Source organism: Artibeus jamaicensis, unplaced genomic scaffold, assembly GCF_021234435.1.
Source record: "Artibeus jamaicensis isolate MK-2021 breed Jamaican fruit bat unplaced genomic scaffold, CSHL_Jam_final contig_447, whole genome shotgun sequence".
In the NCBI taxonomy this organism is placed as follows: Eukaryota; Metazoa; Chordata; class Mammalia; order Chiroptera; family Phyllostomidae; genus Artibeus; species Artibeus jamaicensis.
The window spans coordinates 1,716,844-1,739,754 of NW_026521834.1; the positions used below are offsets into that span (position 1 = coordinate 1,716,844).

Sequence of the window (22,911 nt, forward strand, 5' to 3'; positions counted from 1 at the left end):
ATTCTGAGGTCTCCTCTGGGTAAATATAGCCTCTGAGTGGAGTGGGGGTGGGTGGGGGTAGGGTGCCCCCCCCAGGTGGCTTCCTTCTGTGTTTGGGGCACTTCCTTATAAGGCTGTGCAGGCTGAGGGCCACAGAGGGTGAGGTCAGGGCTGAGTTCTCCACTCAGCCCAGCCTGACGCTGTCCCTGTTGCGGCTGATGGAGTCTCAGAGGAAATCAAAGGCTGAGGCTTTGGGCTCCAGCCAAGGGAGTTCAGAGTGGGGCCTCTTAAAGGGCTCGTGGGCTCCGTGTCTGTTCTGGGAGCCCAGTTTGGGGTGAAGGGGAGAGGGTATCCTCCGGGGTCCTCCGGGAATGCAGTGCGGGAACACTGGTTTTCCCCCTTGGTATGACAGGCTCATCCTCTGAAACCCCACACAGCTCTGCGGCCTCACCTTGATCCCCTCTGCTACAGTGTCTGCCCCTCTTGCTCTGGCCTCTTGAGAGCAGTTTTTATTTATTGCTTTCAAAGGCCCTGGCCCCTCAGCGCCCCCTTCCCAGCCCCGCTTTGGGAAACCAGCTGCTGCCACTTGACCCTGTGGTGTCACAGCTGCTGTCAGCATTGCTGTCCTTGCCAGGCAGGGAAGGAGGAATGTGATTTAATTTCAACTGGAATGTGCCTCTGAGACTGCCCACAGAGAGGGGAGGGATGCAGACCAAGCCACACAAGCTCAGGAAACCCAAGAGGGCTCCAGGATGGGGACGGGCTCCTGGGTCCTTACTGGGCCCCGCCCCCACCCTGCAGGGTAGGCTGTCCAGGAGGGTTCCTGCAGCAGGACACGCCTGCATGCAGGTAGGAAAAGGAAAGTCTTCTTGGGAGTGAAGAAAGGACCCAGGCATCTGTTCCTGAGTCCACAGGCCCACCTTAAACAGCGAGGCGGAGACTCTCACGTTCCCCAGTTGGGAAAGGGAGAACTTGGCTCAGGGAAGAGGAGAGGGCCCTCAGCCTGCAATGGAGAGTGGAGGGAAACATGGTCCTCTGTTTCCTCTCAGTGTTCTGAGATCCGCATACACCTCCCTGGTTCCACCCACCCCTTTCCGATCCAGTACACCGACGCCCAGCTCGGCCTTGCCTTTTTGCTAATATTTCAGAAGCAGTAGACTCTGTCTCCTGCTCCCCACTCTTTCCCCAAGCCCATTATTCCGTGCTCTCCAATGCGGATGTCCCTCCTGCCACCTAATACTTGGTCTTCATGCAGTAGACCAGTCCCTCTTGCCCCAAAGGGATGACCCCCAGGTCCCAGAGTCCTCGGTCTTAGAGCCCTGTTCCCCAATGTACTCTTCTCCTCCCCAGCTTTAAACTCCCTTCCCTCAGACCCATTTATTCTCCCCACCCCCAACTCAGCTGTGACTCCAGAAATAAACAGAGGCAGAAGCCAGGGGCCACTGTCTAGGAACCACTTCCCAGCAGCTGTGGACTCAGCTGCTGATAAGCCGGAGTCTCATGGTCCCAGGAGGGGTGGCTGGAAGACTTCAGTGGCAGTGGGGGGATGCCCGATTGGCTCTGGGCCCCTCCTGGCTCTTCTGAGACTCCATCCTACCTGTTAAGGAGAACACTCCTCCTGGTCCACATCACTCCTCACTCTTTTTCCCCATCTCCTCGTTTTACCTTTCCTCTGTCTTCCACCTGCTTTTCTCCCTCCTGAATCACTTGGTGTCTCCTGGATTCCTTTCTTTTCTGTTCATTTTATGTCAGAGAGAACTTCAACTGACCTTGATGGGGAAACTGAGGCACAGAGCAACATCCCTTGTCAGTGATGGTAAAAGTCCCTAGATGCCACTTGGAGCCCATAGCACATGGGCCGGGTGGCTGTGGGCTGCTCCCCTCAAGTGCTCCAGCCCAAGGTGGTCAATACCCTTCCCTCTGTGAACAGCTGTCCAAAGACCAAGGAAGAACTGCCAGGGAATAAATACAGGGCCCACAGACCCACCCACCGGACAAGTGAGTAGAGCTGAGCCCCTCAGAGGGGGATTTTCTCACATCCTTCTTCTTCTCCCTTTTTCTTTCTCTCCTCTCCTTCCCAGCCCCCTCCTTATGCTCTGCCCCGAATCTTTCAGTTCTTTCTTCCCAGGAGGAAGGAGGTTGCTTTGCAGCAGGCAAGGTGGAAGTCAGATCACAGGAAGGACATCTAGTCAGGGGAATAGGAGAGAAGGATCTGAATGTAGCCCCCATGAAAAGCCCTCCCGCACACAGGTGTCTGACAGGCTGAGCATTTTTGGAAGTCTTTGGGAACTGCTGTGTCACAGCAGGCAGGACAATGGGGTCCTTTTTCTCCCTGCTCAGGAGTAGGCCCACAGGCAGGGCCTCAGGGCTGGTACAAAAGGCCCCAGTGAAGTCAGGGCAGTGTATAGGACTGGGGGTGGGGAGGCAGGGAGTGGGGGAGGAATAAGGAAGTGGGGTGTGGGTCAGAGCAGCCTGGGGGGAAGCTGGGGACCAGGCAGTTGAGTATCTTGGAAGGCCCATCTCACCAGGCTCTCAGCCCTTCTGAAATGCCCAAGCCCCTGACCTTCACCTAGGCTAGACCACCCTCTTCTACTTATACCCATACACTCTCTGATCTCCCTTTCGTTCCTCATTCCCAGAGAACAGGAAACCCTTGGGGGACTCTGTTTCAGACGTGTGAGAAAGGCTGAGGGTTTAACCACATATCCAGGGGCTTGGCAGGCCTGTGCTCTGTACCAGAGGCAGAGGCAGATACAAGTGTTCCCCTGCTCCAGTTTCCCAAAGACACAGACTAACACTCCATGAGGGGCCAACTGCCCCTGCCCAGACTAAGACAGGCTTCATTCATTCTCTCTCTCCCCCCGGGCCAGGGTTGGACTCTGTGCAGGGTGTTGAGTCACCCCTAGATCCCGCTCCCCCTTTCCCAGGAAGCCCAACAAAGCCAGAAGGCTTCCGTTTTAGGAAGCTGTGCCCAAGCAGCCCAGCAAGTATTGGGAGGGGGGAAAGGATTCTAGTTCCAGCTCTGTATCAAATTCTGGACTGCTCCTCATGCACAGATCAGAGAAGATGGTGGGCCCCTGCCTAGTGCTGTGGGGGGTTTCAGTGAGAAAGCACTGACTAAGGGGCTGGGAAGCCAAAGCCCCTTCCAGCTCACCATCAGGGTCTCACTGGGAAATCCAATGTGCTGCCTAATTTCCATTTCTGTGAGGATATATTTCTCAGAGAACCTCCCTTAAGAAGCCAAGGACAGACAGTGTCCCCCTCCTGAGCCTTCTCTTCTTCAGGTGCTACATTGAAAGGCCCACCTTAGTCTTGATCCATTCACGAATCCAGCTAAATTCCCTGACATGCCTATAAATGAGTGAGCAACTGAAAGGTAGTACAGGATAAAGTGGGGGTCTACTCTGGTCCCCAAATCATCCTCTTCCCTGTAGCTCCCTGAGAAACAGCTCTACTCCCTAGCTATGCTAGGCTGGGTTGTATGAAGAGGGCAGAAGGTGGAGCAGGTGAGCTCTGGGGTGAGAGGAATGCGGTGGTAGGTGGTCAGAGCTGGTATCTCAGAGACAGCTGGTTTGGGGTTTGTACACCGGGTGGGGAGGGTCCAGGAGCTGGGCGAAGATGGCTTGGGAGAGCCCCGGTCTCTCTTTGCCTTGCTTAGCTGTGTCTGGGTCTTTCCCCATTACTGGCAGCCTTTTGCTTCTCTGGAATAAGAATTGCCCATGTGAGTGAATGTGGTGTCACAGTGGGTACAAGCAGGAGTGTGTGCACATGACAGTTTGCACACGTGTGGTTAAGTGTGAGGATCTGCAGCAAGAAGATTAACCCCCATCATGGAGACAGATGGCATTCTGACACACTTCACTATAAGGCACAATTGTGTGCACTGCAATGAGGCGTGCACACAAGCAGCTGGTCATTCTGTTTCCAGTTCTCAGAGTGACCTCAACCTCCGCTGACTCACTGTCCCCAGGACAGCTCTGCCCGGCCGGAAGCCTTACCCGCCCACTGCCTGCCCCACCCCAGCCAGCCGTCCCACTTCCAGGCCCTGGACAACTCAGAAAAACAGATCGCAGCGCCCTCTAGTGGTTCTCTAGGAACTCCTCCCTGCAGGCTCCACTCACGCACACGCCCACAGCACGCTCCAGCCAAGGTGCTGGCCGCGGGAGCGCCTTCTGCGGGCTACAACCTTTGAGACCTATACAAGTCATTTCCCAGAGCCCGGCGCACAGCAGGGCTGGGGCTTCCTCCTTGGCCGTTATCATGCGTGCTTATTCCTGCATTTCTCTCTTGTCTGCCGGAAGTAAGCCCTCTTGCAGTCTAACGCCCAGACTTGTATTCCCTTCACCTTCACTCTCCCCCCCACGCCCCGCAGTGAACCCCCCTCAGGAACTGGGACACCTTTCTGCTTTGCTCTCTGGGCCCACGACCCCTTCCCAGACTGAACTCCTCTAGGTCTGTTTGACCATTCTGGACACTCCAGCTCCTTCCAAACACCCTGATGCTGTCCCCTAAGCCCCGATCCCATAAACCCTTCCTGGCAGCTGCTCTGTGCCAGGCGCTATTCTATCCCCTGAAATTTGGGGGATTTCTCTGACCTTCAGAAACCAATAAACCCAGAAGTTCTATTTATCCTGTGAGGCTCATCCCAACACCACTTTTCTCTCTCTCGCAAAAGCATCAAACTTGCTTGGGCTCAAAGGCAGCTTTATTTCCTGCGGGTTTTACAGGTCTGCTGTCCTGCAAACTCATTCCTTTGGAAAACTGAGAATGAGTGAACACAGAGCCCCCCAGGGGAACGGAGGGGACAGGATGGCTGGTAAGGAGAGGGCGGTTGAGGCACTTAGGGGCAACGTCCTGAGGGAAGAACCCGATGCTCAGTGTAGGGGTCAAAGGGCCTAGGCTGAACTGAAGCTGCCCAGATATTTCCCAGAAGCCCCTTCAGGTACTATCACTTGGACTCCAGTTCCACTGCTCTTACGTTGTCACTTCCCATGGTAGGGCGTGAGGGCAGTGCTTGGGGTAGCAATATTCAAGGCCTTTCCCTTTGGGAACCTGGAACAGGCCTGGAAGGAGGGGTCAGCAGTGCCTTCCAGTGCCCCAGTAGCTTCTCCTGATGTCCTTCTGGGGCCTTCATTGGGTGCAGAGCTCGAGACTGAAGAAGACACACACACTCATACTCCACCCGGGACTCCTCCTCCCCCTTCTCTCTTTTCTCAGAGACCGCCCTCTGGTGTTCTTGCTCCCTGATACCCGAACTCATCAAACACTTGCCCTGGCTCAGATCTCAGAGCTTGGCTGAACATTCTGACACCAGCACTGAATGGAACCCCAGAGCATCCAGCCCACCTCCTTCCCTGGCCCCAGAGTCAGTGATTACTCCAAGGCCACACATCCAGTGACTGACAGAGCTAGGATTGGAGCCCAGTGCTACTATTGGCTAGTTCCCCACACCCGCCTTCGCCTGAGACTCACAGGCCTGGGGGACACACAGGAGATTTGAGGGTGTTCCCAGCGACCATTCTCCTGGCAGCGGATCAGTGGCATGTTGCGCTGGGCCAGCCCCTCCCGGCACCGGTAACGAAGCACTGTGTCCACCTCATAGCGTAGCCGTGGGCGGCCAAACACTTGAGCCAGGGGCAGCTCCGGTGGTGACCCACAAGACACTGTAGGGGAGATACAGTCAGAAATGGGGAGCCTGGCTCTATGAGTGACGGTTCCCAGAACCAGGATGAGAAGAGCAGTGAGCTACAACCCGATACAAAAAAAGAGCAGCGATTCAGAGTAGACCCATCTAATTTGTTATCCTTCCCATGCTCTTGGCCTGGGACACATTTCTAACTCTTCTCTGCAGCTCTGCACCCTCGGTCCATACACGCATCAGTTCCTGGGTCCCGAGCTCCCACCCCTTTTCTCCCCTGTCCACCCTCACCTAGCCCCATCTTGCAGGTGTAGGACAGATGGTAGTTGCAGGGCACATCGCTCCATTGTCCCTGATCATGCCACACCATGACCACGCAGTTTTCTCCTGACAGGAAGTAGCTATCGGGCTGCCCAGGGTTCCAGTTCTCATAGAGCTAGGGAGTGTGGATGGAGGAAGTGGTGAGGAGCTCCAGCACAGGAGCCCTGCAAGGATGGACTTGGAAGGCCTAGGAGAAGGAGAGGCGGGAGGGGCACAGGAGAGGGCAGGCTAGGGGGCTGTGGAACAGGGGGCCCTAGGAAGGGGAAAAGAGAGGTCAGGGGCTTTGGGAGGAGGGATGACGGCACCAGAAGAGAACACAGAGGGACACAAAGAAGGGAGGGGGTCCCAGGGAGAGAGAAAGGGCATGGGGAAAGGAAGGAGCCAGACAAAGGAGAAGGGTTGGGTTTACTGGGGGTGGACGCGGAGATGCTTCCAAGAAGCGACCTAGACAGCTTGAGAGGCGGCGGGAGCCTCTCACCAGGGGGACGCCATCTGACCACAGGAAATCGCCTTCGATGGTCCTGTCATTGAGCCCAATCCACTGGTACTCCCGGTATCGATCTGGGAAAGAACCGCAGGGGAGACGATGTGCAGTGAGCTCTGCTGCCAACAGAGGGCGGCCGTTCCCAGGGATCGAGCTGTCGGTGTGACAGCCGAGTCCTTCCCACCACCCAAGCTCTGCGCTTCCCTCACTCCACCCTATATTCATGGGCCTGATAGAAAGCAGGGACGTGGTGGATGAGGGAAGAAGAAAAATATCTAGAAAAGGGAAACTCTAGAAAAAGAGTAAAAATTTCAATGAGGTCAGAGTCGGGGGAAGCAGGTGGGGATAGAAGAACCAGGGAGGTGGGAGCGACTGAAGGTGGCCCCTGAGCCACCGCCAGGCAGATGCAGGTGTATTTCCCCCTCGAACCTCAGCCTCTCTGCCTGCAGTCCCACCGCCCACGTGTGGAGTGGAAAGGAGGGAGAGAAAGGAAAGCGAACTAATAGAATGAGGTAAACAAGTAATAAGTAACTGAATTAATGAATAAGGGTGTTAATTAACACACTCACTCATTAATTAGGTGATTAATGAGTGAGTGAGTGTGAGAGAGCAGGTGACAGGGTCCCCTCCCGCCCATCCCCAGCCCACTGTTGATGAAGTTCTGTTCCTCAGGCGTGCTGATGCTGGCCAGGTGCGCGCCGTACATCCGGCACTGGGTCTCTGCCTCCTCCCAGCTCCTCCGTGTAGAAAAGTGCTTGTAGCAGGCGCCCTGGAAGGCGTCCCAACCGGGACTGCAGAGGCGGAGGCCTGGGGCGCAGAAGGTCGGACAACTTAGGCTGCAGGACCCGCGAACTCACAGGGTCCAGGTCACCTAGAAGGGTCTTGGCTCCTCCCACCAACGCAACCTGAGAGGGCGGGGCCTAGGCAGGAGGGCGGGGCCAAAGAGCTAGTAGTGAAGGAGGGAGAGGAGGGGCCTAAAGGAATCTCAGTGCCGGGAACCTTGATGCCTTTCTTCTCCGAGCGTCTGGGGACCAGGGTGAGGGCTGGGAGTCCTGGCCTGGGTCTCTGCCGGCCTGAATCCTAAAAAAGAGCTGCACCTTTCTCTCTTCCCAGGAGAATGGAAGCTGGCATGTATTGATTCCAAAATGCCAGGAGTATGCTGAGTACTCCTCTCACACGGAGCCCCTGAGAGAGGCATTTTTAGTTCCACTTAACAGATGAGGAAATTGTGGGTAGGGCTCCGACAGGTTACGTGATTTGCCTTAAATGGGATTCATCAATGACAAAGCCAAAACCAATGCCCTCCCTCCTTTCTCTGGAGCCAGCATATTGTGGCAGGGTCCAGGCCTCAGATCTACCCCTACCCCACACCAGCCCCTAAACACACTCACCAACATCGCATAGGTCCCCCCCATAGCCAGGCAAACATAGGCAGCGGACCCCCTTCTCCTCCTCCAAGCAAGTCCCACCATTGAGGCAGGGGCTGGGGACACAGTCACCTGAGGGGGAGAGAAGTGAGGTGGGGGGAAGCAGGGGAGCCCAACTGTGCTGCTTGAGTCCTGGAAAGGATTCAGAGAGCCCCCACCCTAACTCTCTTGTCCTGGGAGCTATCACAGCACCCTAAAATTTCTCCCTGCAACCTGCCTGTGGTTAGAGCCCAGCCCTGAATTCTGGATTTCTCCCTACCCCTTGGGTCCCCCTGACACACCCTCCCCACTTCAGTATTGGCTCAGCTCTGTGCTGGCTATTGTCATGTCTGCCAGCATGGGCCCAGTCTAACAGGGCTTGCGGGGGAGTGGCCAGGAATGCCCTCAGGATCTAGTCCCAGTAGGGAAAGATACTGGGCTGTCAGTCATGACATCTGGACACTTGTCTGGTTCCTAGATCTGCTGGATGACATTGGGCAGGTCACTCTACCTCTCTGGGAGTTTAGTCCTCCACTCTCTTGTTTTTTTGCAGGTCTCAGAACAGTTCTTTCTGTACAGTCAAGGTGGGCTACACTGAAGTGGAGGACAGGAGAGTCCTCACAGCCATTAGTGAGTGTGTCCTGTCCTTTACTGCTCTTGGGACCTGATACTGAGTGTGTGTGTGTGGGGGGGGGTGGTATCCAGACGGAGCTAACCATTCCTCCTGCTGTCTACTGGGCAGAGTCAACCCCAGAAGCTTGTGAGAGGAGCTGTAGGACAGTGGCTCTCACTGTCCTACAGTGCTGGCCCCACACACTCTCAACACCATCCTTTGCCTCCCCTTCTTATCCCCACACATTCTCCCTCCTTACCATACTTCCCCTTCACCCTCTAGTTCAGGCTTTCTGCAAGTTTGTCAGTCTAGAAACTTCTCTGATGCATCTCCCTCCCTCCTTCTGGCTCTCTCTTCTCCAGGCATTCTCCTTACACTAACGCCCTGTCCTGAAGGCCTGTAATCTGCTGTCTGGATCTAGCTCCATCTGGCTAGGCCATCTGCCTTCTCCTCTGAACTCTCTCTTAAGAACCTGGGGTTGGAAGTGGCTGGCTGCCCTTAGGCTGAGCCTGGGTACTGGAGAGACTGTCATATTCTACTCCTTTCTGGTCCTGATGACCCAGGGGAAGATAACCCCACAGACTGAACAGGTCAGGGCTCTCAGCTCTGGGCAGTAAAATTGTCCCTGGACAGGACTCTTCAGACCATGGCATCCACTCCTAGCAGCCAAAGCCAAGGCCCACAATGATTCACTATGGCCCAAGATCCCAATGCCTGAAAGGGATCAAAGCAGAGGTGGGGGATGGAGAAACTGGAGTTGATTCAAAATTTTTTGCTGGGCTGATCTAGCTGTTTTGGGTAAAATGAATCAGCTGTTCCAGCAACGCTCCCCCTGTCATCTCCCTTCTTGCCAATAATTTTACCTACACACCAGGACAAAGCAGGATAGAGGAGATGTTTTATTCAGCCCTTTAAGCACCGGCGCCCACAGTGTGGAAGTCCTGAAGCCCTCCCCCATTCCTCACATTTACCTGCTCCTCCTGTTGTCCTCTCTCCAACCCTCCAACCCTGGAGGACAGAAATTCAAACTTGGTCCCTAGTGCCCCACCCAGGGCATAGGTCCTTCTTCCTGGCTGAACCTGAGCTAGGACAGGCAGAGCAGGATAATGAAACTCCTCTTAAGACTTTCTGATCTTGTTTTTCTCCCCTTGTTTGGGCCAACTATTAATACACAACCAGAAAGTTTTTTCTTGCATTCTGCTGCAATAGCATCCCAGAAGACCTCTCCTTGACCTCCAGGTGTGCAACTAAGATACTGCAGATACTGTCCATGGTGTTCCTTACCCCCAAACTCCTCCCCAGCCCACCAATGCTGAACTCCAAGGCCAGCTGGGAAGGAGCCAACAGTTGAAGTGTGTGAGCCTGGATGTGGTGCAAGGATCCCTGGACCCCCATAGGCCATCTAGGAGAGGGGGTCCTGGGACTGAGGGCATCTTAGCCTTCTGCAAAGCTCTCCATTGGGAAGCTCAGCCTTCCCTAAGCAGGTAGGGATTCTGTCAGACCTCAGAACCTAACTCCCCATTTCCCTGCCTTCTACAGTTCCTTTTTCCCCTTGCCTTCTGACCTGTGTCTTCTGCAGCCTTAAGGACTTTGAGGACCTTTGGGTTGATCGAGAGTAAAACCATTCCTTCTAAGGGATGGGGGTGGCCATTAGTGCAGGGGTTAGTGGAAGGGGGGATATAGGCCATGATTTGAAAGTTAGATACAATTCCCCTGCTGAGATGCCAGAGTGGGGGAGGTGGGGCATGGGCCCTGGGGTACTTGGATACCAGGAAAATGCGTCTATGGTAAGAAGGACTTTTTCATCACTTCTCTGTATATGTGGTTCTGTGTGGGAGCCATTGAAATGGACCAGAAATGAATACAAATGCATACACACACACACTGGAGTCAGTGAAGGTTTCTTCCCACCAGAGTGAGGGACCACACCTCCCAGCACTTGCACAGACTGATGAACAAGGACTTCTCTGGGGCATGTGTACAGTCAGATTTGGGACCTCAGCAGTCAGGAAGGAAAGCGGAGACAGGCCTGAGAAGAGCAGGATGAGAGAACAGCAAGGGGCTGTTAGATTGCTAGGACAGGGAATGTTCAGGCTGAAGATGAAAAAGGAAGCAAGGCAAAGAGATACAGAAAGAGAGGGGAGAGACACAGTGTCAAAAAGAAGCATCAAAGAGCTAGCCATGACATGAATCTAGGGAATGCAAGGGGCAGACAGCTGGGGGTGCAGACAGAGGGTGCCAGTGTTTTGGTTATAAAGCAGTTTAATAGAGATTTATTTCCAAGACTTGTTTTCCATGAAACAATTGAAAAAATACTTCACAGAAGTAGTCGCTTAAGGCTCTGTGGGATTAAGGGCTCTCCTGGACCTCAGAAGTTGAGAGGTGGGATGGGGTCCCAGGCTTCCCTGATATCAATGGGAGGTGACTGAAAGGGACAGCACACCAAATGGGGGAAGGGAGCCATGGGAGACTGGTCTGAGCCTTGAAGAGGGCAACAGGTGATGAAGGCACCCTAGGGTCTGTGGCATGAGGGTGCTCTGTGGGGTCAGTGAGATGTGAGTCACAGGTGGACAGCCCAAGAGTAGGAGAGTCTGAGGTGGTCATTGGTGGGGCTGGGGTAATGGGGTGAGGATTTTAGAAATAGGGAGAGGGTAGAGGTCAGGGCACTGGGGGCCACAGCATAAGGAGTCACAGCTGGGATGGAAGTTACTTTGTGGGGTTTCCAAGACAAGAAACCCGCAGGTAGAGGTGGGTAGTAGAATAAAGGCAAAGGACAGGAGATCTGGGGCAGTGTTGGGTTAAAGTACTACAGGTCAGGTGATCCAGAGTTGCAGGGGAAGAAAAAGGAAGAGGAGGAAGAAGGAAGCTGAGCCTTGGGCAAAGGTACCTGATGAGGGGGCCACGGCCACTCCACCATGGCTGGTGCTGTCAGTGGGCAGCACTGGCTGGGTCTTCACTGGGGTCCCTGCTGGGACAATTCTTCCAGAATTCTCTTCGGAGGGGGCCTCCAGCTCCCTGGTACCCTCAGGGGCCTGTGTAGCTGGAAGCAAAGCAGGGGCATCCTCGGAGCTACCTGTCTCCTCACTCTCTCCTCGAGAGACCCCAGACAGCTCAGGAGCCCCAGACTCTTCCCCCACCTCTCTTGCTCCAACTGGAGTGAAAGGTGGAAGGGATGTCAGACTCCCTTCCCTGGGAGTGGGCAGAGTCTCGGTTGGTGGTCCCAGGACGCTTGGAGGTCTGGAAGCCTCTGGCTCTTCACTGGGAGGTGGTGATGCACCAGGCTGCAGGGCTGCCGATGACTGGGATGCCTGAGAGAATGACTCTTCTAGGGCCAGCTCAGTGGGGAAAGGGACCTCTGGGTCCGGGCTGCTGAACTCGCTGGACCAGGCCCACAGGGCCTCATCCTCCACCTCCTTCTCTTCTTCCTCCTTCTCTTTATGTTTCTCATCCTTGTATTTCTCTTCTTCCTCCAATGCTTTGCCTTCCTCTTCTGAGGACCCCATGGGAGGTGCAATGGATTGGGTTTCGAATTCTAGGCAAAGCACAGATGATTCAGCACCGGGGACAGCACCCACCAGAGGACAGAAAGGGGAAGGGGAAGGAAGAGGAGAAAGGCCCCTGAGGAGGGTGAGGCCCGGGGGAGAGGGAAGAGCCAGCACTGGGGAGAAGCTGTCTTTGGTCCACACCAGAAGAATTTCAACAGAAGCTGCAGTATTGAGTCAACACTTGAGAAGCCTCAATGAGCTGTCATTAGCCTAGGAAACATAGTCCTTGCATCTCCCTCTCCTAGTCTGTTAAAATTATCTAGTCTAGTTTGGGTCAATGAGAGAAAGGTGAGACCAAACAAAAAAAAGGCCCATTGTTCCCAGAGGGAAACTCCTAAGTCCAGCCTCCCTAGACCCAGAGAGTTGGGAGTGGAATTTGCTGGAAAGGCTAAGGTTGGAAGAGGGACAGGAGAGATGCCTTACACTACTGAGCTGCTGAGAAAGGACAAGGCAGTTGTGCCTCCATAACCCTGGAATCAAGCTGGGCTTCTGCCCCCAACCTCTCAGATGCAGACCTCCCCAGGATGAGGGATTTGAGTTACCTTGAAGTGTCCTAGGGGCCTCTGCTGGGTCTTCTGGAGTGGAGCTTCCACCTCCTACATCCTCCATGATGGGAATGGAGTAGATGGCTCCTCGGGATTCACTCTCCACAACTTCCTGAGGCAGCTGCAGTTCCTCCAGGGTCTCTGTCACTGTGACAATGGCCTCCAGTCCATCAGAGGCCAGGTCAGAGGTTGGGTTGGAGTCCTCAGAAATGGCAGAGGGCTGGGCAGAGTCTATTGTGGGAGTTAAGTGACAGTGGGGAGAGTTAAATAGGTGGTTCTGTCCTCCCAGGTAATGACCTACATGTGAGGGTTCTGGGTTAGACTCAGTGACCATGGAATTCTCACAGTTCTCTCTCATCTTCCCTGTGAAGCACCCATGGGGTCATGGAGGCATCCCAGGACTTCAACACTCATTCCTCAAGCATTAGTCAAGTGTCCACTATGTATTATGCCAAGCATTCTTGAATGAGAATTGAGAATACAGTGGAGAGCAAACAGCAAGCTTCCTGCCCTCATTTATATTCTAGATGTAGATAATAAACAAATAAACATTTATTATAGTGTTATCATATAAAGAAAAATTAAGCAGAGTAAGGAGATGGGATGGAAAGTACTGCTGTAGACAGGGCATAGAAAAGCTCAGGGGAGAGACCTTCCCTTGAGTAGGGATGGAAGCATAAGGATGGACAGAATGGCCTCAGTACCTTGGGCTTGGAGCAAGGGGCAAGGGATCTCAGTCACTCCAAGACTTTTGAAATAGAAGGGGACAGGCTACCACCAGTCCAGGAGAGCTGAAGGGCATAGGGAAGGAAGAATGTCCCACAGTCAGCATCTGAGGATCTCAGTACTGAGCCAAGAAGGCAAAGGAAAGGGTCACCCCATCCTCCCAGGGTCTGCTCCCTTCAAATAATCAGATTTTTAGAATAGATTACCTTGTCTCTAGGGAAGTAAAGCAAGAGCAGAAAACCAATGAGGTGAAGGTGAAATTGGGCTAAGAAAAGTCCCGAGGGCCATCTGTGCTCAGCCAGATGAAGCAGGACAGCACGTCCTGCCCTTGTCACCTGCTCCAGTGAGCCCTGCTGATGCCAGCCAAGCAAACCTGTGCCCTTGCCTGCCTCTCTGTCCTCCACCTGCTTACAACCACTGTCATCTCCCCCTCTCCTCCTCCTCCTCCTGATTCAGTTACTCTCTCCATTTTTTCCAGAACAGTGCTTAGCACACAATCATAATCAGTGCAGAGAAGTGTTAGATATCATCATCATCAAAGTCACCATCACCAGCATCATCATCTTCCCTGTTCCCGGAAGCCCTTTCAGATGGATCTGTCTTCCTATAGACTTCACTTCCCTATCTGTCCCCACACACATCCCAGATCTAGAAATCTGTCCCAGTAAAAGTAATGCTTTTCTCTCAGTCTTTGTTCATTCTGGGAGCAAGATGTCTTGTCTTCCCTCATATTGGAGGCTCCTATGGCAGGAGCCTTGTCTTCCCCTTTCAGACGAGGGGATCTCTGCGGGTAAAGGCTGCACCTTCTCCCATTTCTATTCCCAGCCCTTGTACCAGTACTGCAGGCTCACAATTGGGGCAAGGTCCAAGACACCTAACGGCAATTCCTCCCTGATTTTTAGTCACTCCTGGCCTGAGCCTGTGCCTCTGGGAGTCCCAGGTGCCACCCACCCCCCATCTCCCAATATAAGATGTGGGCAGGAAGCCATCTTTACACCCAGCTCTCCTGAACAACCTGATCCCTATGGAGGAACCTGTGTCCATCGTCAATATTTTGTGGTTAAAGATACAACACCTTCAAGCCGAAGGTTCTGGAAACTCTTCTGAGGGCTCTTGAGGGCATTTGGTTAACTAGAGCAAATCATTCATTGGATTAAAAGACTGTTGGTCACTTCTGCTCTGCTAATGAGCTGACCAGAAATGGAAACATACTGGGTAGCCCAATATGGGAGAGGCAGCTTTGAAACTGGAAGAGACAAGGCATGACATGGAGGAAAGCAAGAAGATGCAGAGAAGTGAGTGTTCCTAGAGGCCACATAGTGAAGCCAGAGGATGTGACCAGAATCAGAACCCTAGGTGACAAGCTGAGCATCACCCAAGCCTCTTTCAGGCAAATGACAAAGACCTGAGAGGACCTGCTCAGAACTGGGGTAGGATTTCAGGGCTGACTCTGTATCTGTGAGATTGGTCTCAGTCCCTTCAGGACAGCAGGCTCACCTCTGAAGCAGTAGACATTGAAGCGGCTGTGCTTGTTAGGGAAGCCGGTCTGGTTGGGGAAGAGGAAGAGAGTCTTGACACCAGGCAGGCCCCCACCACAGCGCTGGCTGGGTGTGATGATGGGGTAGCGCACACTGCCATCTGCCAGCCAGCCTGGGCTGCAGCGGTCCAAGCCACCATCCCATGCTGCATACAGCTGGCCCGTGGTGGCAATCTTTGCTCCCCGCTCCTGGCAGTATGCCCGTGCTTCCTCCAATGTCAGTTTGTCTGGGGGAGCACCGAGGAACAGCTCTCCTGGTAGAGAAAAGGAGGCTGGGTTACCAGGAAGCTGGTAGCTCCTTCTACCCTGGGTCCCCACAGAGATCCTGGGCGAGCTTCTCTCGGCCTCAGTCTCCTCATCTGTGAGAAGGAGTCAATTATCCCACTTCATCCATCAAAGTCTAAATAGAACCTCAGGTTGGATATTATTGCTCAGAGGAACCTGGATCAAATTCCTCATGCTGCAAAAAGAAAGAAAGAAAGAGAGAGAGAGAGAGGAGGGAAGGAAGGAAGGAAGGAAGGAAGGAAGGAAGGAAGGAAGGAAGGAAGGAAGGAAGGAAGGAAGGAAGGAAGACCTAGAGATGCTGGAGGTAGAGAGATGCACAGTGGATGACAGCAGAGTCAAAAACCAAACTCAGTCTCCTACCACATGCCTAAGGCTTTGACCATGAACTTGCCTCTTTGACAGTGTTTGGAAGGAGGGACATCTATTGTTTCCTTACCCATGGCTACCCCCTTAAACACATGAAGGGCAATAGGTCCAGCATAGGCCCCGAGAGGACTCATGGACAGCACTAGATAAAGGGCTTGTCCCCTGAGAGCACCTCAGCCCCAATCACCATTTAGGTCTTCAGCATAGCAGTAGACATCATAGAGGTCATCTGGGTCCACCACTCCATAGTTCCGGACACCGGGGAAACCATCCATGTCTCCATAACAGGCCTCTCGTGGAGTCTGGATGGGATACCTGCGGAGGGAGGACAGATGCCTTCACTAGGGAACCATCCCATGGTGACTGTCCCAAATCGCACTGCTTTTCAGTGCAGCCAACTGTCCTCCAAGCTCTGCAGGGATGCCCACCTCCAGGGCAGGTCCTCACCCATCCTCTGAAGACCAACTTCATTCCTAGGAGGCAGGGGAACCTTTATGGCCAGCTTGAGGCAGCAGGCAGCCCCTGGCAGGACCAGAGGCCACAGCTACCTCAGAGACACCTAGAAGCTCCTGGTCCACAGCCCCAGCTCACCTCACAGTCTGGTCAGACAGCCAGCCAGCATCACACTGCTCATAGCCCCCAAGGTAGGCTGCATAGAGCTGCTCCGGGGTTGCAATGCGGGCTCCAATGCGGGCACAGGCCTCCTGGGCTCCAGTGAAGGTGAACGCATAGCGGGCAGAGCCTTCCCGGTAGAGAAAGACAACCCCTGAGGGGCAGAGAGGACCCCTGAGGCATGTTCACCCTGCACACTGACCTCCCCCCACCCTTCTTCTCACTCATCTGTCCACAAAAGGTAAAGTCCAAATTATGCTCACTCTACAAAATGAGGGACTTAAGTTAGACTATACGTAGAATTTCACTGGAGAGAGAAAGGGGGCAATGAAAGTTTGTATCTCCTGAGTCCTTTTCCAACTCAGTCTGTATCTTTCAGGTGTGTTTGCTTCCCCCTCAGACTGTAGGTTCCATGAGGACTGGAGTTCTCTCCTCCATCCGGAAACTTCTTTCTGCCCTCTCACCTTTGACTTTGACCTCCACAGCATCGCTGCTGTCATCTATGCCGTGCTGCACTTCGCAGCGGTAGATGCCTGAGTCGTTGGGCCGCAGCTCGCTCAGTGCCAGGGAGACATCAGTGAGTGACGCCGGGTAGGCGGGCAGTGCCACGCGGAAGCGGTAGGCCTCGCTCACCTTGACCCGCAGTCCCCGCGCCACCAGCACCTCGGCCTCCCGGCCACGCGACAGGAAGGTCCACTTGACCCGTGGGGAGCCCAGCACCGCCTGACGGCTCGACGGTGGGAGCAGGTAGTGAACGTGGCACGGAATGGTGAGGGTACCGCCCAGCACGCCCTGCAGCGGTGGGGCGCCGGCGATGCGCACGCTGAAGGCCCGGTCCTCTGTGGGCGGGCAGGACAGTCTGGAACTTCAGCCCTGGGTCCTCCAGGTCCCAGCCCAGGTTTCCAGGTCCCGCTCCAGGATTCCTCCCGCCCCACCCCAGGATTTCCCACTCTCTCTTTGGGCTTTCCTAAATGTTCCTAACAACCTAGGACCAGCCCTCAGGGTCCTGCAAACCCACCTCTAGATCCCCAGAGAGTTCTCTGAAGTCTCCCAGTCAGTTCAGCCTCCAGAATACTATTCTTGGATTCCTGGGCCCCACCCACAGTCTTCTAACCCAGCCTCCCGGGTCCCACAGCCCTGCGCTCAAAATTTTTCAGAGTGTTCAAAATCCCTCCTACCTCCACCTATGTTCTGCCTCCCAGCCCCCTGCCCTGTCCCAAGGAGCCCCCACCCTCCACTGTAGAGGCTGGCAGCCTTGCACCTTGTGCCCCTTCCCAGCTTGAGTTTCCAGGATTCAAGTTTCCACGCCCTACCAGGGACCCACAACTCATCCCTTATTTCCAAGTGTCCTAGCCCAGACCCTTCCCCACAGTCCTCCAGTTCTGTCTCCTCCTTCCTAAGACCCCCAAGCTGAAAGATGTTGGTTAGGGCAGAACAAGAGGCCTCTTCCTACCATAGGGAAGATGCAGGAGACAGAGAAAGCGACCTCAGGGGGGTTGCTTACCTGAGCTGTCCCTTTCCAGGGCATCAGCTAAGACCTCAGGGACCCAGGCTGACGTCAGAGCTACCAGCAGGACCAGGAACAGTGGGACCATACTGCCGGCTGATGGGGAGAAGACCTAAGGAAGAAAGACTGGGTTAGACCTCAGATGGACTTACCCTGGCTCCCTACCACATCCGCATGGACTCACACACATCCTGGCCTTGGCCCTGGCCCCAGCAGCCCACTGCCTCCACCTCACCATTAACTCTGTTTCTGATTCCTGTCTCCCTACCAAAGGATTCTTCTTTAGAGCCAAGACCTCGGTTCTAGTCAACTCACTGTGTAACTTAAAGTAAGTTCCTTACCCTCTCTGGGCCTTTGTTTTCTTACTTGCAAAAGAACACCATACTGCTACCTTGCAGTTTGTGATAAGGCTGTGTGCTTTGATAATGCTTTATATCTTTTTTAAAAATCCTTACCCAAGGATATGTTTATTCATTTTAGAGAGAGGAACATTGATTAGTTGCCTCCCTTATGTGCCCTGACCAGGGATAGAGTCCACAACATTGTGGTGTACAGTATGACACTCCAACCAACAGCCACCTGGCCAGGGCGAGAATGCTTTATATCCTAAAGAATCCTGTGCAAATATACAGCATCCAACACACAGTAGGAACTCAATAAATACGTATAGTATAGCATATAGCATGAATCGTGGGTGCTATTACACTTGGTGTTCCCTCTGCTCCTCCAGTGTCAGATTCCTTCTTTAAACCCAGAATCTTCTCCTAACACAGTATCTCTCGAAACTGCCCTCCCTGCCCCTTTCTCCCTGAGCACCATAGTGACCTGGCCTCCTGCAGAAGGGCCTCCTACACTGAACCCGGGCGATGCACAGCTTCCCAGTCCAACCCCTCTTCGACCACCCTCTAGCCCACTATTACTTATAAGGAAACTCTTCTTTTTACTCCCAGCAACCTCCACCCCCATCCTTGGCTGCCTTCTCTTTTCTTCCTCTCAGCCTTTCCTTTCTGCCTGGCACGGGCTTTCCCACCGGATCTCCTGGCTCAGAAACCAGCTGGGACAAAGCCCCTGTCTCTGCCAGTCTGGCCTCCATCCAGCCTCTCCTTTCCCTACCCTGACCCTGGGAGGGGCTATCTCCCTCCTGCCCTTGGCTATGAGAAGTGCTGTGAGAACCCAAAATATGCCTCTGAAGATTTCAAAGTATTTACACTGTCATAATGGAGGGACAGGTCTGTAATATTGAGAAATGGGGCCCAGACAGGAATAGGGCTGATGGCAGTCCCCAGTGAAGCCAAGTCAGGCACCAAGCCAGTGTGCCCACAGGAGAGAAGTCTGCAGAGCTTGTGTCTAATGTCATCTTTAATGGTTAAGTTAGACTTGGAAGACCATGAGGACCCAAGTCTGTCATGGAACAGGCCAGTGTTGCATCAGGAGAGATGATTAGACTTCAGACAAGACTTACTAAAGATCTGGCTTATTCCCTCTAGCTACCCATTCCCATTTCAGGCCCCTTGTTCAACCTCCATCTTCCCTGCCTTCTCAGGATCGGCCTTCATACATTTTCCTGAGCCTGAGCCAATGAGAAATCCTTGTCTTCTCTCAGATTCTCCTCACCATTGAGAAATTCTTCTTCCCCCACTGTGACTGGACATCATTTCCTCGGGGTCAGAGTGGGGGGAGGAATGGCAGGGATCAGATTCCCAGGGCATCTCTCTGACCTTTGATAAGGCCAGATCAGAGGTGCCGAGAATGCCCTGGGCATGGGGGGACCTTGGGAGGACTGTTTTCTAGGGTTGGTGAGGACTATTTGTCTTGAGCAGCCAATACCTGGTGGTGCTGGGGAGACTGTTGGCCATGCTCTTGAGCTGTGCCAGGTCCTAAGCCAGGCCCCTCCCTGGCACCCTCTCTCCCCTCTCTCTGGGCTGAAGCTGGTGCTACTCAGACCTGACTCCTAGCTGTCTAATGGGTGGCCAAGAAACCCATAGAGTTGAAGCCACTCTGGGACCAAGGCCCCTTTGTCTGCATCTTGAAGGTGGGGGAACAAAGGGAGAAGGTCTGAGGCTTGAGGCCCTTGCTGCCTGGGAACATAGAAGGTTTTCCACCCCTGCCTCTAGGAATGGGAGTCTCTGATTGGAGAGGGTGGCCTTAGTTGCATTGTTCTCACAGAGAGTTCTCCCACCCAACCTGCCACTAACACCAAGCTTGGCCCTTCAGCCCCTTCTTGATACAGTGAGGAGTCTTGAGAAAACTCAGGCATGCCTGGTCCAGCGCCAGACCCATGGGCCCAGGCCTTGCCTTCATCCCCCACACCAGCCCACCTCCCTTCCGTCTTCTCACCCTCCAGAATAAGACACCCCACCCCATCCCCAGCCTCAGGAACTCAGCAGTCTCTCTCCCCTTCCCTTCGATGCCACTCCATCCCACACTCCAGCGCTGTCTTCCCTGCTCTAGGGTCTAGATTTCTGCCCTTGTCTTGAATTTCCCAGGCCATTCAGGAAACTTTCCCCACTTTCCCCTTGTTCCATTATCACTCCTATCTGACCACGGCTGTCCCTCTCCCTCACAGGCTTCATAGACCCAATTCACAGAGAATTGAGACCAGGCTCTGTGTGTGTGTGTGTGTGTGTGTGTGTGTGTGTGTGTGAGAGAGAGAGAGAGAGAGAGAGAGAGAGAAACAGCCACCATCTCCCTGCTGAATGCCCCCCAGCTGATGTCCAAGGTGTGCCCCATGGCACCCCTGCTCCAGTGCTCAGCAGGATCCGCTGGGTTGCAGGGGAGGCCAGAGTGCAGGTCCCAGCAGGGGGGGCACTCTCAGCTACCCCCTTAGTGGCTATATGAGCAGCAAAAAAACCCTACAGGGCCTGCAGGAGTAATTGCAGTAATGGTATAAACAGTCCTATTTCCTGGAAGCACAAGAGGAGCTTGCTAGAGGTGCATCACTAGAGGAGCAATTGTAGCTCCTTCTAATAGAAAGTCTGAAAAATGGATGATGCTTTCATCAACAGCAAAATTAGCCACGACAAAACAGGCACCGGTAATACTGTGGGTAGGTCTTACTGGTATTAGCTGGAATGGAAGCAATGCAGATATTAATGGTGATAACTAAACTGATGGCAGATCTCTTTGTCCCGTGAGAGCCATGCGGGAAGAGCTATTCTGCAAACGCCTGCGGGGAGGGAGTTTCCAGCTCCTGGCAGTTCTAGGAAGGAAAGCAGGAGTGGTACTTGACCCAGGCCTCTGGCTCAATGTCTCCCAAGGATATCCTCAACTTTGAGAGAAATGCTGTTTAGGCCTTACACCGGTGAGGAATCCAATGTTCAGGAGGTCAGCTAACTTGACCAAGGTCACCCAGCCCGTAAGTGCCAGAGTGGGATGACAGCTCCCCTGGGCGTCGGGATCGCCCGCTACAGAGGCTCCTAGGGACTGTCCTCCGGTCTCCGGGAGGTGCCGCAGAGGAGGGGTTGCTAGCCTCCGCTCTTTGCGAGGTGCTGCCCGCAGGACGCCCGCAGGACGCTCGCAGAGTCCGGGGGCTGACTCAGACCTCCGCCACTCTGCCCCTGGCAAGGACGGAGATGAAGCGCGCAGCAGGGAGGACGTGAGGACCAAGAGGGGCGTTCCCATCAGCCCGCGGACTCCAAGGGAGCTGCCGGCCCGACTGCAAGCAGCAGTGAGGGCGCCAGAGGCAGAGAACGAGAGGGCGCCAGGGACCATAGGTGCTCCGGGCTGGCCGACCACAGACCCCGCCGAGGCATCAGGGATCAGCGAGCTGGGTGCGCTGGAGCCTCAGAGGCAAGGTCTGTGGGGTGCGGGGCAAGGACCACAGGGCGGCCAGCGGGCGCTCCCTTCTCTCTCCCTCCCAGGTCCGGGGGCGCCCCAGCTGCGGTCGCGCTCACCTACCGGCAGGCGGCTGAGGGCCCGGGTTTGGGGTACAGCACCGCGAAGTTTGTCGTCTTCTCCGGGGTTCTCAGCCAGGTCCACAGCTCGGTCTGCAGCTACAGCTGGGACTACGGCGGGGACTGCGCGGGCGCGAGAGGCTGGGCCCGCAGTACGCTCAGAAGAGGGCGCCGGGCCGGCCGTGCACAAAACCCCCTTTCTTACCTCCGCCCCGCCCTGTCGTTCTCCACGGCTGCCCCCGCCCCCTGGCCCCGAACATAGTGGGGCTCGGGAAGGTCAAGGGACCCGCTGCCTTCTCGGCGTTGGTTCCTGGAGGCAGCAGAGAGAGCAAGGACGACCGAAGTAGGACATCCTTCTGGGGCTGAGAAGCCGAGAACTTGGAATTGGGAGGGAGGGCAGGAGGGGTGGGGAGGGAGCGGATGATGTTGCAGCTGGAGGGATGGAAGTTAGACAGCTGAAGGACTTCCCCATCGGTCAAGGGGATTGAAGAAGGGACTCAGACTTAGACAGTAGGGAAAAAGGAAGAGGGAATGGGAAGATTCGCTCCTGGAGTGACACCCCCCCTCCACACACACACACACACACACACACACACACACACACACACAATGGGGGAGGAAAGCTCTTCTCTGGAGACAGGATGAGGGCAGAAGCCTTTATCTACCTCCCTGGAGGAAGTTCTGATCAGATGTTGTCTCCTGTGGTGTTCCCACTCTCAGAACAGAGGAGAAGCTGATTTTGCAGCAGGAGGGATGAGGTTAGACAGCAGATTCATGGGTTAAGCAAAGCAAGTCAGGAACTCTCCAGACATTGGTGGAAGGAGGGGAGGGGAATGGCGCTGTGAATGGACATTACTGCTCATGCAAACCAATGTGCAAAATGCAAGGGTTGCTGGGAGCCCAGAGGCCCCCTGGCCAGGGCTGTCGAAGATGAATGTGCAGCCTGGTGCCAGGAGGTGGGCCTTGACTGCTACCCAGCCACTGGGGACTTCTCAGTGCTCAGAATACCAATGAAACCCCCCTCCCCAGATCCAGGGCCTCTGCTTCCCTCTTCTTTCCCAGGCTTTCTTTCCCCTCCCTCCTCCTTCTTCCCCCCAGGACTGCAGGCAAAGCCCCTGGCACGGACAGTGAGCAGGACAGCCAAATGCCTGGATTCTCTCCCTGGTATACCAGTGGCAGTAGCATTGAGGAGAGCTTGTAGGAGGCTTTGATCCCCATAATCTTCTGAAACACCCCCTAAATATCCCAAGGAAAGTGAGGTGCCTGCAATGCAAATGCAGCCCAGGGGCAGGGTCCTATCCACCCATCTAGACTTTACCCAAGTCCCTCCTGTAAGGGAATCTTGGACTGCCTTCTATCAGATGCCCCACCCACCCCATTCACCCATGTCTGTGCTTCCAGTCCCAGTACTGTGGACTTGGTTCCAAGGGCTTTGAGAAGCTCACCAAAAAAAC

The 22,911-nt window shown here is 54.5% G+C and overlaps 1 protein-coding gene across 1 annotated transcript; it reads right to left on the reverse strand.

Annotated features, from left to right (window-relative positions):
- Nucleotides 1–4,678: 4,678 nt before the first annotated feature.
- BCAN (brevican) lies at nucleotides 4,679–21,517 on the reverse strand. The gene is made up of 14 exons (XM_037132646.2): nucleotides 21,462–21,517; nucleotides 17,562–17,676; nucleotides 16,522–16,896; nucleotides 16,037–16,211; nucleotides 15,633–15,760; nucleotides 14,755–15,048; nucleotides 12,529–12,762; nucleotides 11,329–11,973; nucleotides 7,814–7,921; nucleotides 7,071–7,229; nucleotides 6,417–6,499; nucleotides 5,909–6,053; nucleotides 5,452–5,642; nucleotides 4,679–5,131 (listed from the first exon to the last, which is right to left on the reverse strand). Exons 2-14 carry the CDS (start codon nucleotides 17,650–17,652, stop codon nucleotides 5,009–5,011), a joined length of 2,751 nt encoding a protein of 916 aa, XP_036988541.2. The 5' UTR covers nucleotides 17,653–17,676; nucleotides 21,462–21,517; the 3' UTR covers nucleotides 4,679–5,008.
- Nucleotides 21,518–22,911: the final 1,394 nt, after the last annotated feature.

Excerpts from the sequence above, each read along its gene's own strand:
- BCAN (XM_037132646.2), bottom strand. The coding sequence starts at position 17,652 with ATGGTCCCACTGTTCCTGGTCCTGCTGGTAGCTCTGACGTCAGCCTGG. Across the intron at positions 7,230-7,813 it reads GGGGGACCTATGCGATGTTG|GCCTCCGCCTCTGCAGTCCC; the intron begins GTGAGTGTGTTT and ends TCTGCGCCCCAG. Across the intron at positions 6,054-6,416 it reads GGTCAGATGGCGTCCCCCTG|CTCTATGAGAACTGGAACCC; the intron begins GTGAGAGGCTCC and ends CACACTCCCTAG.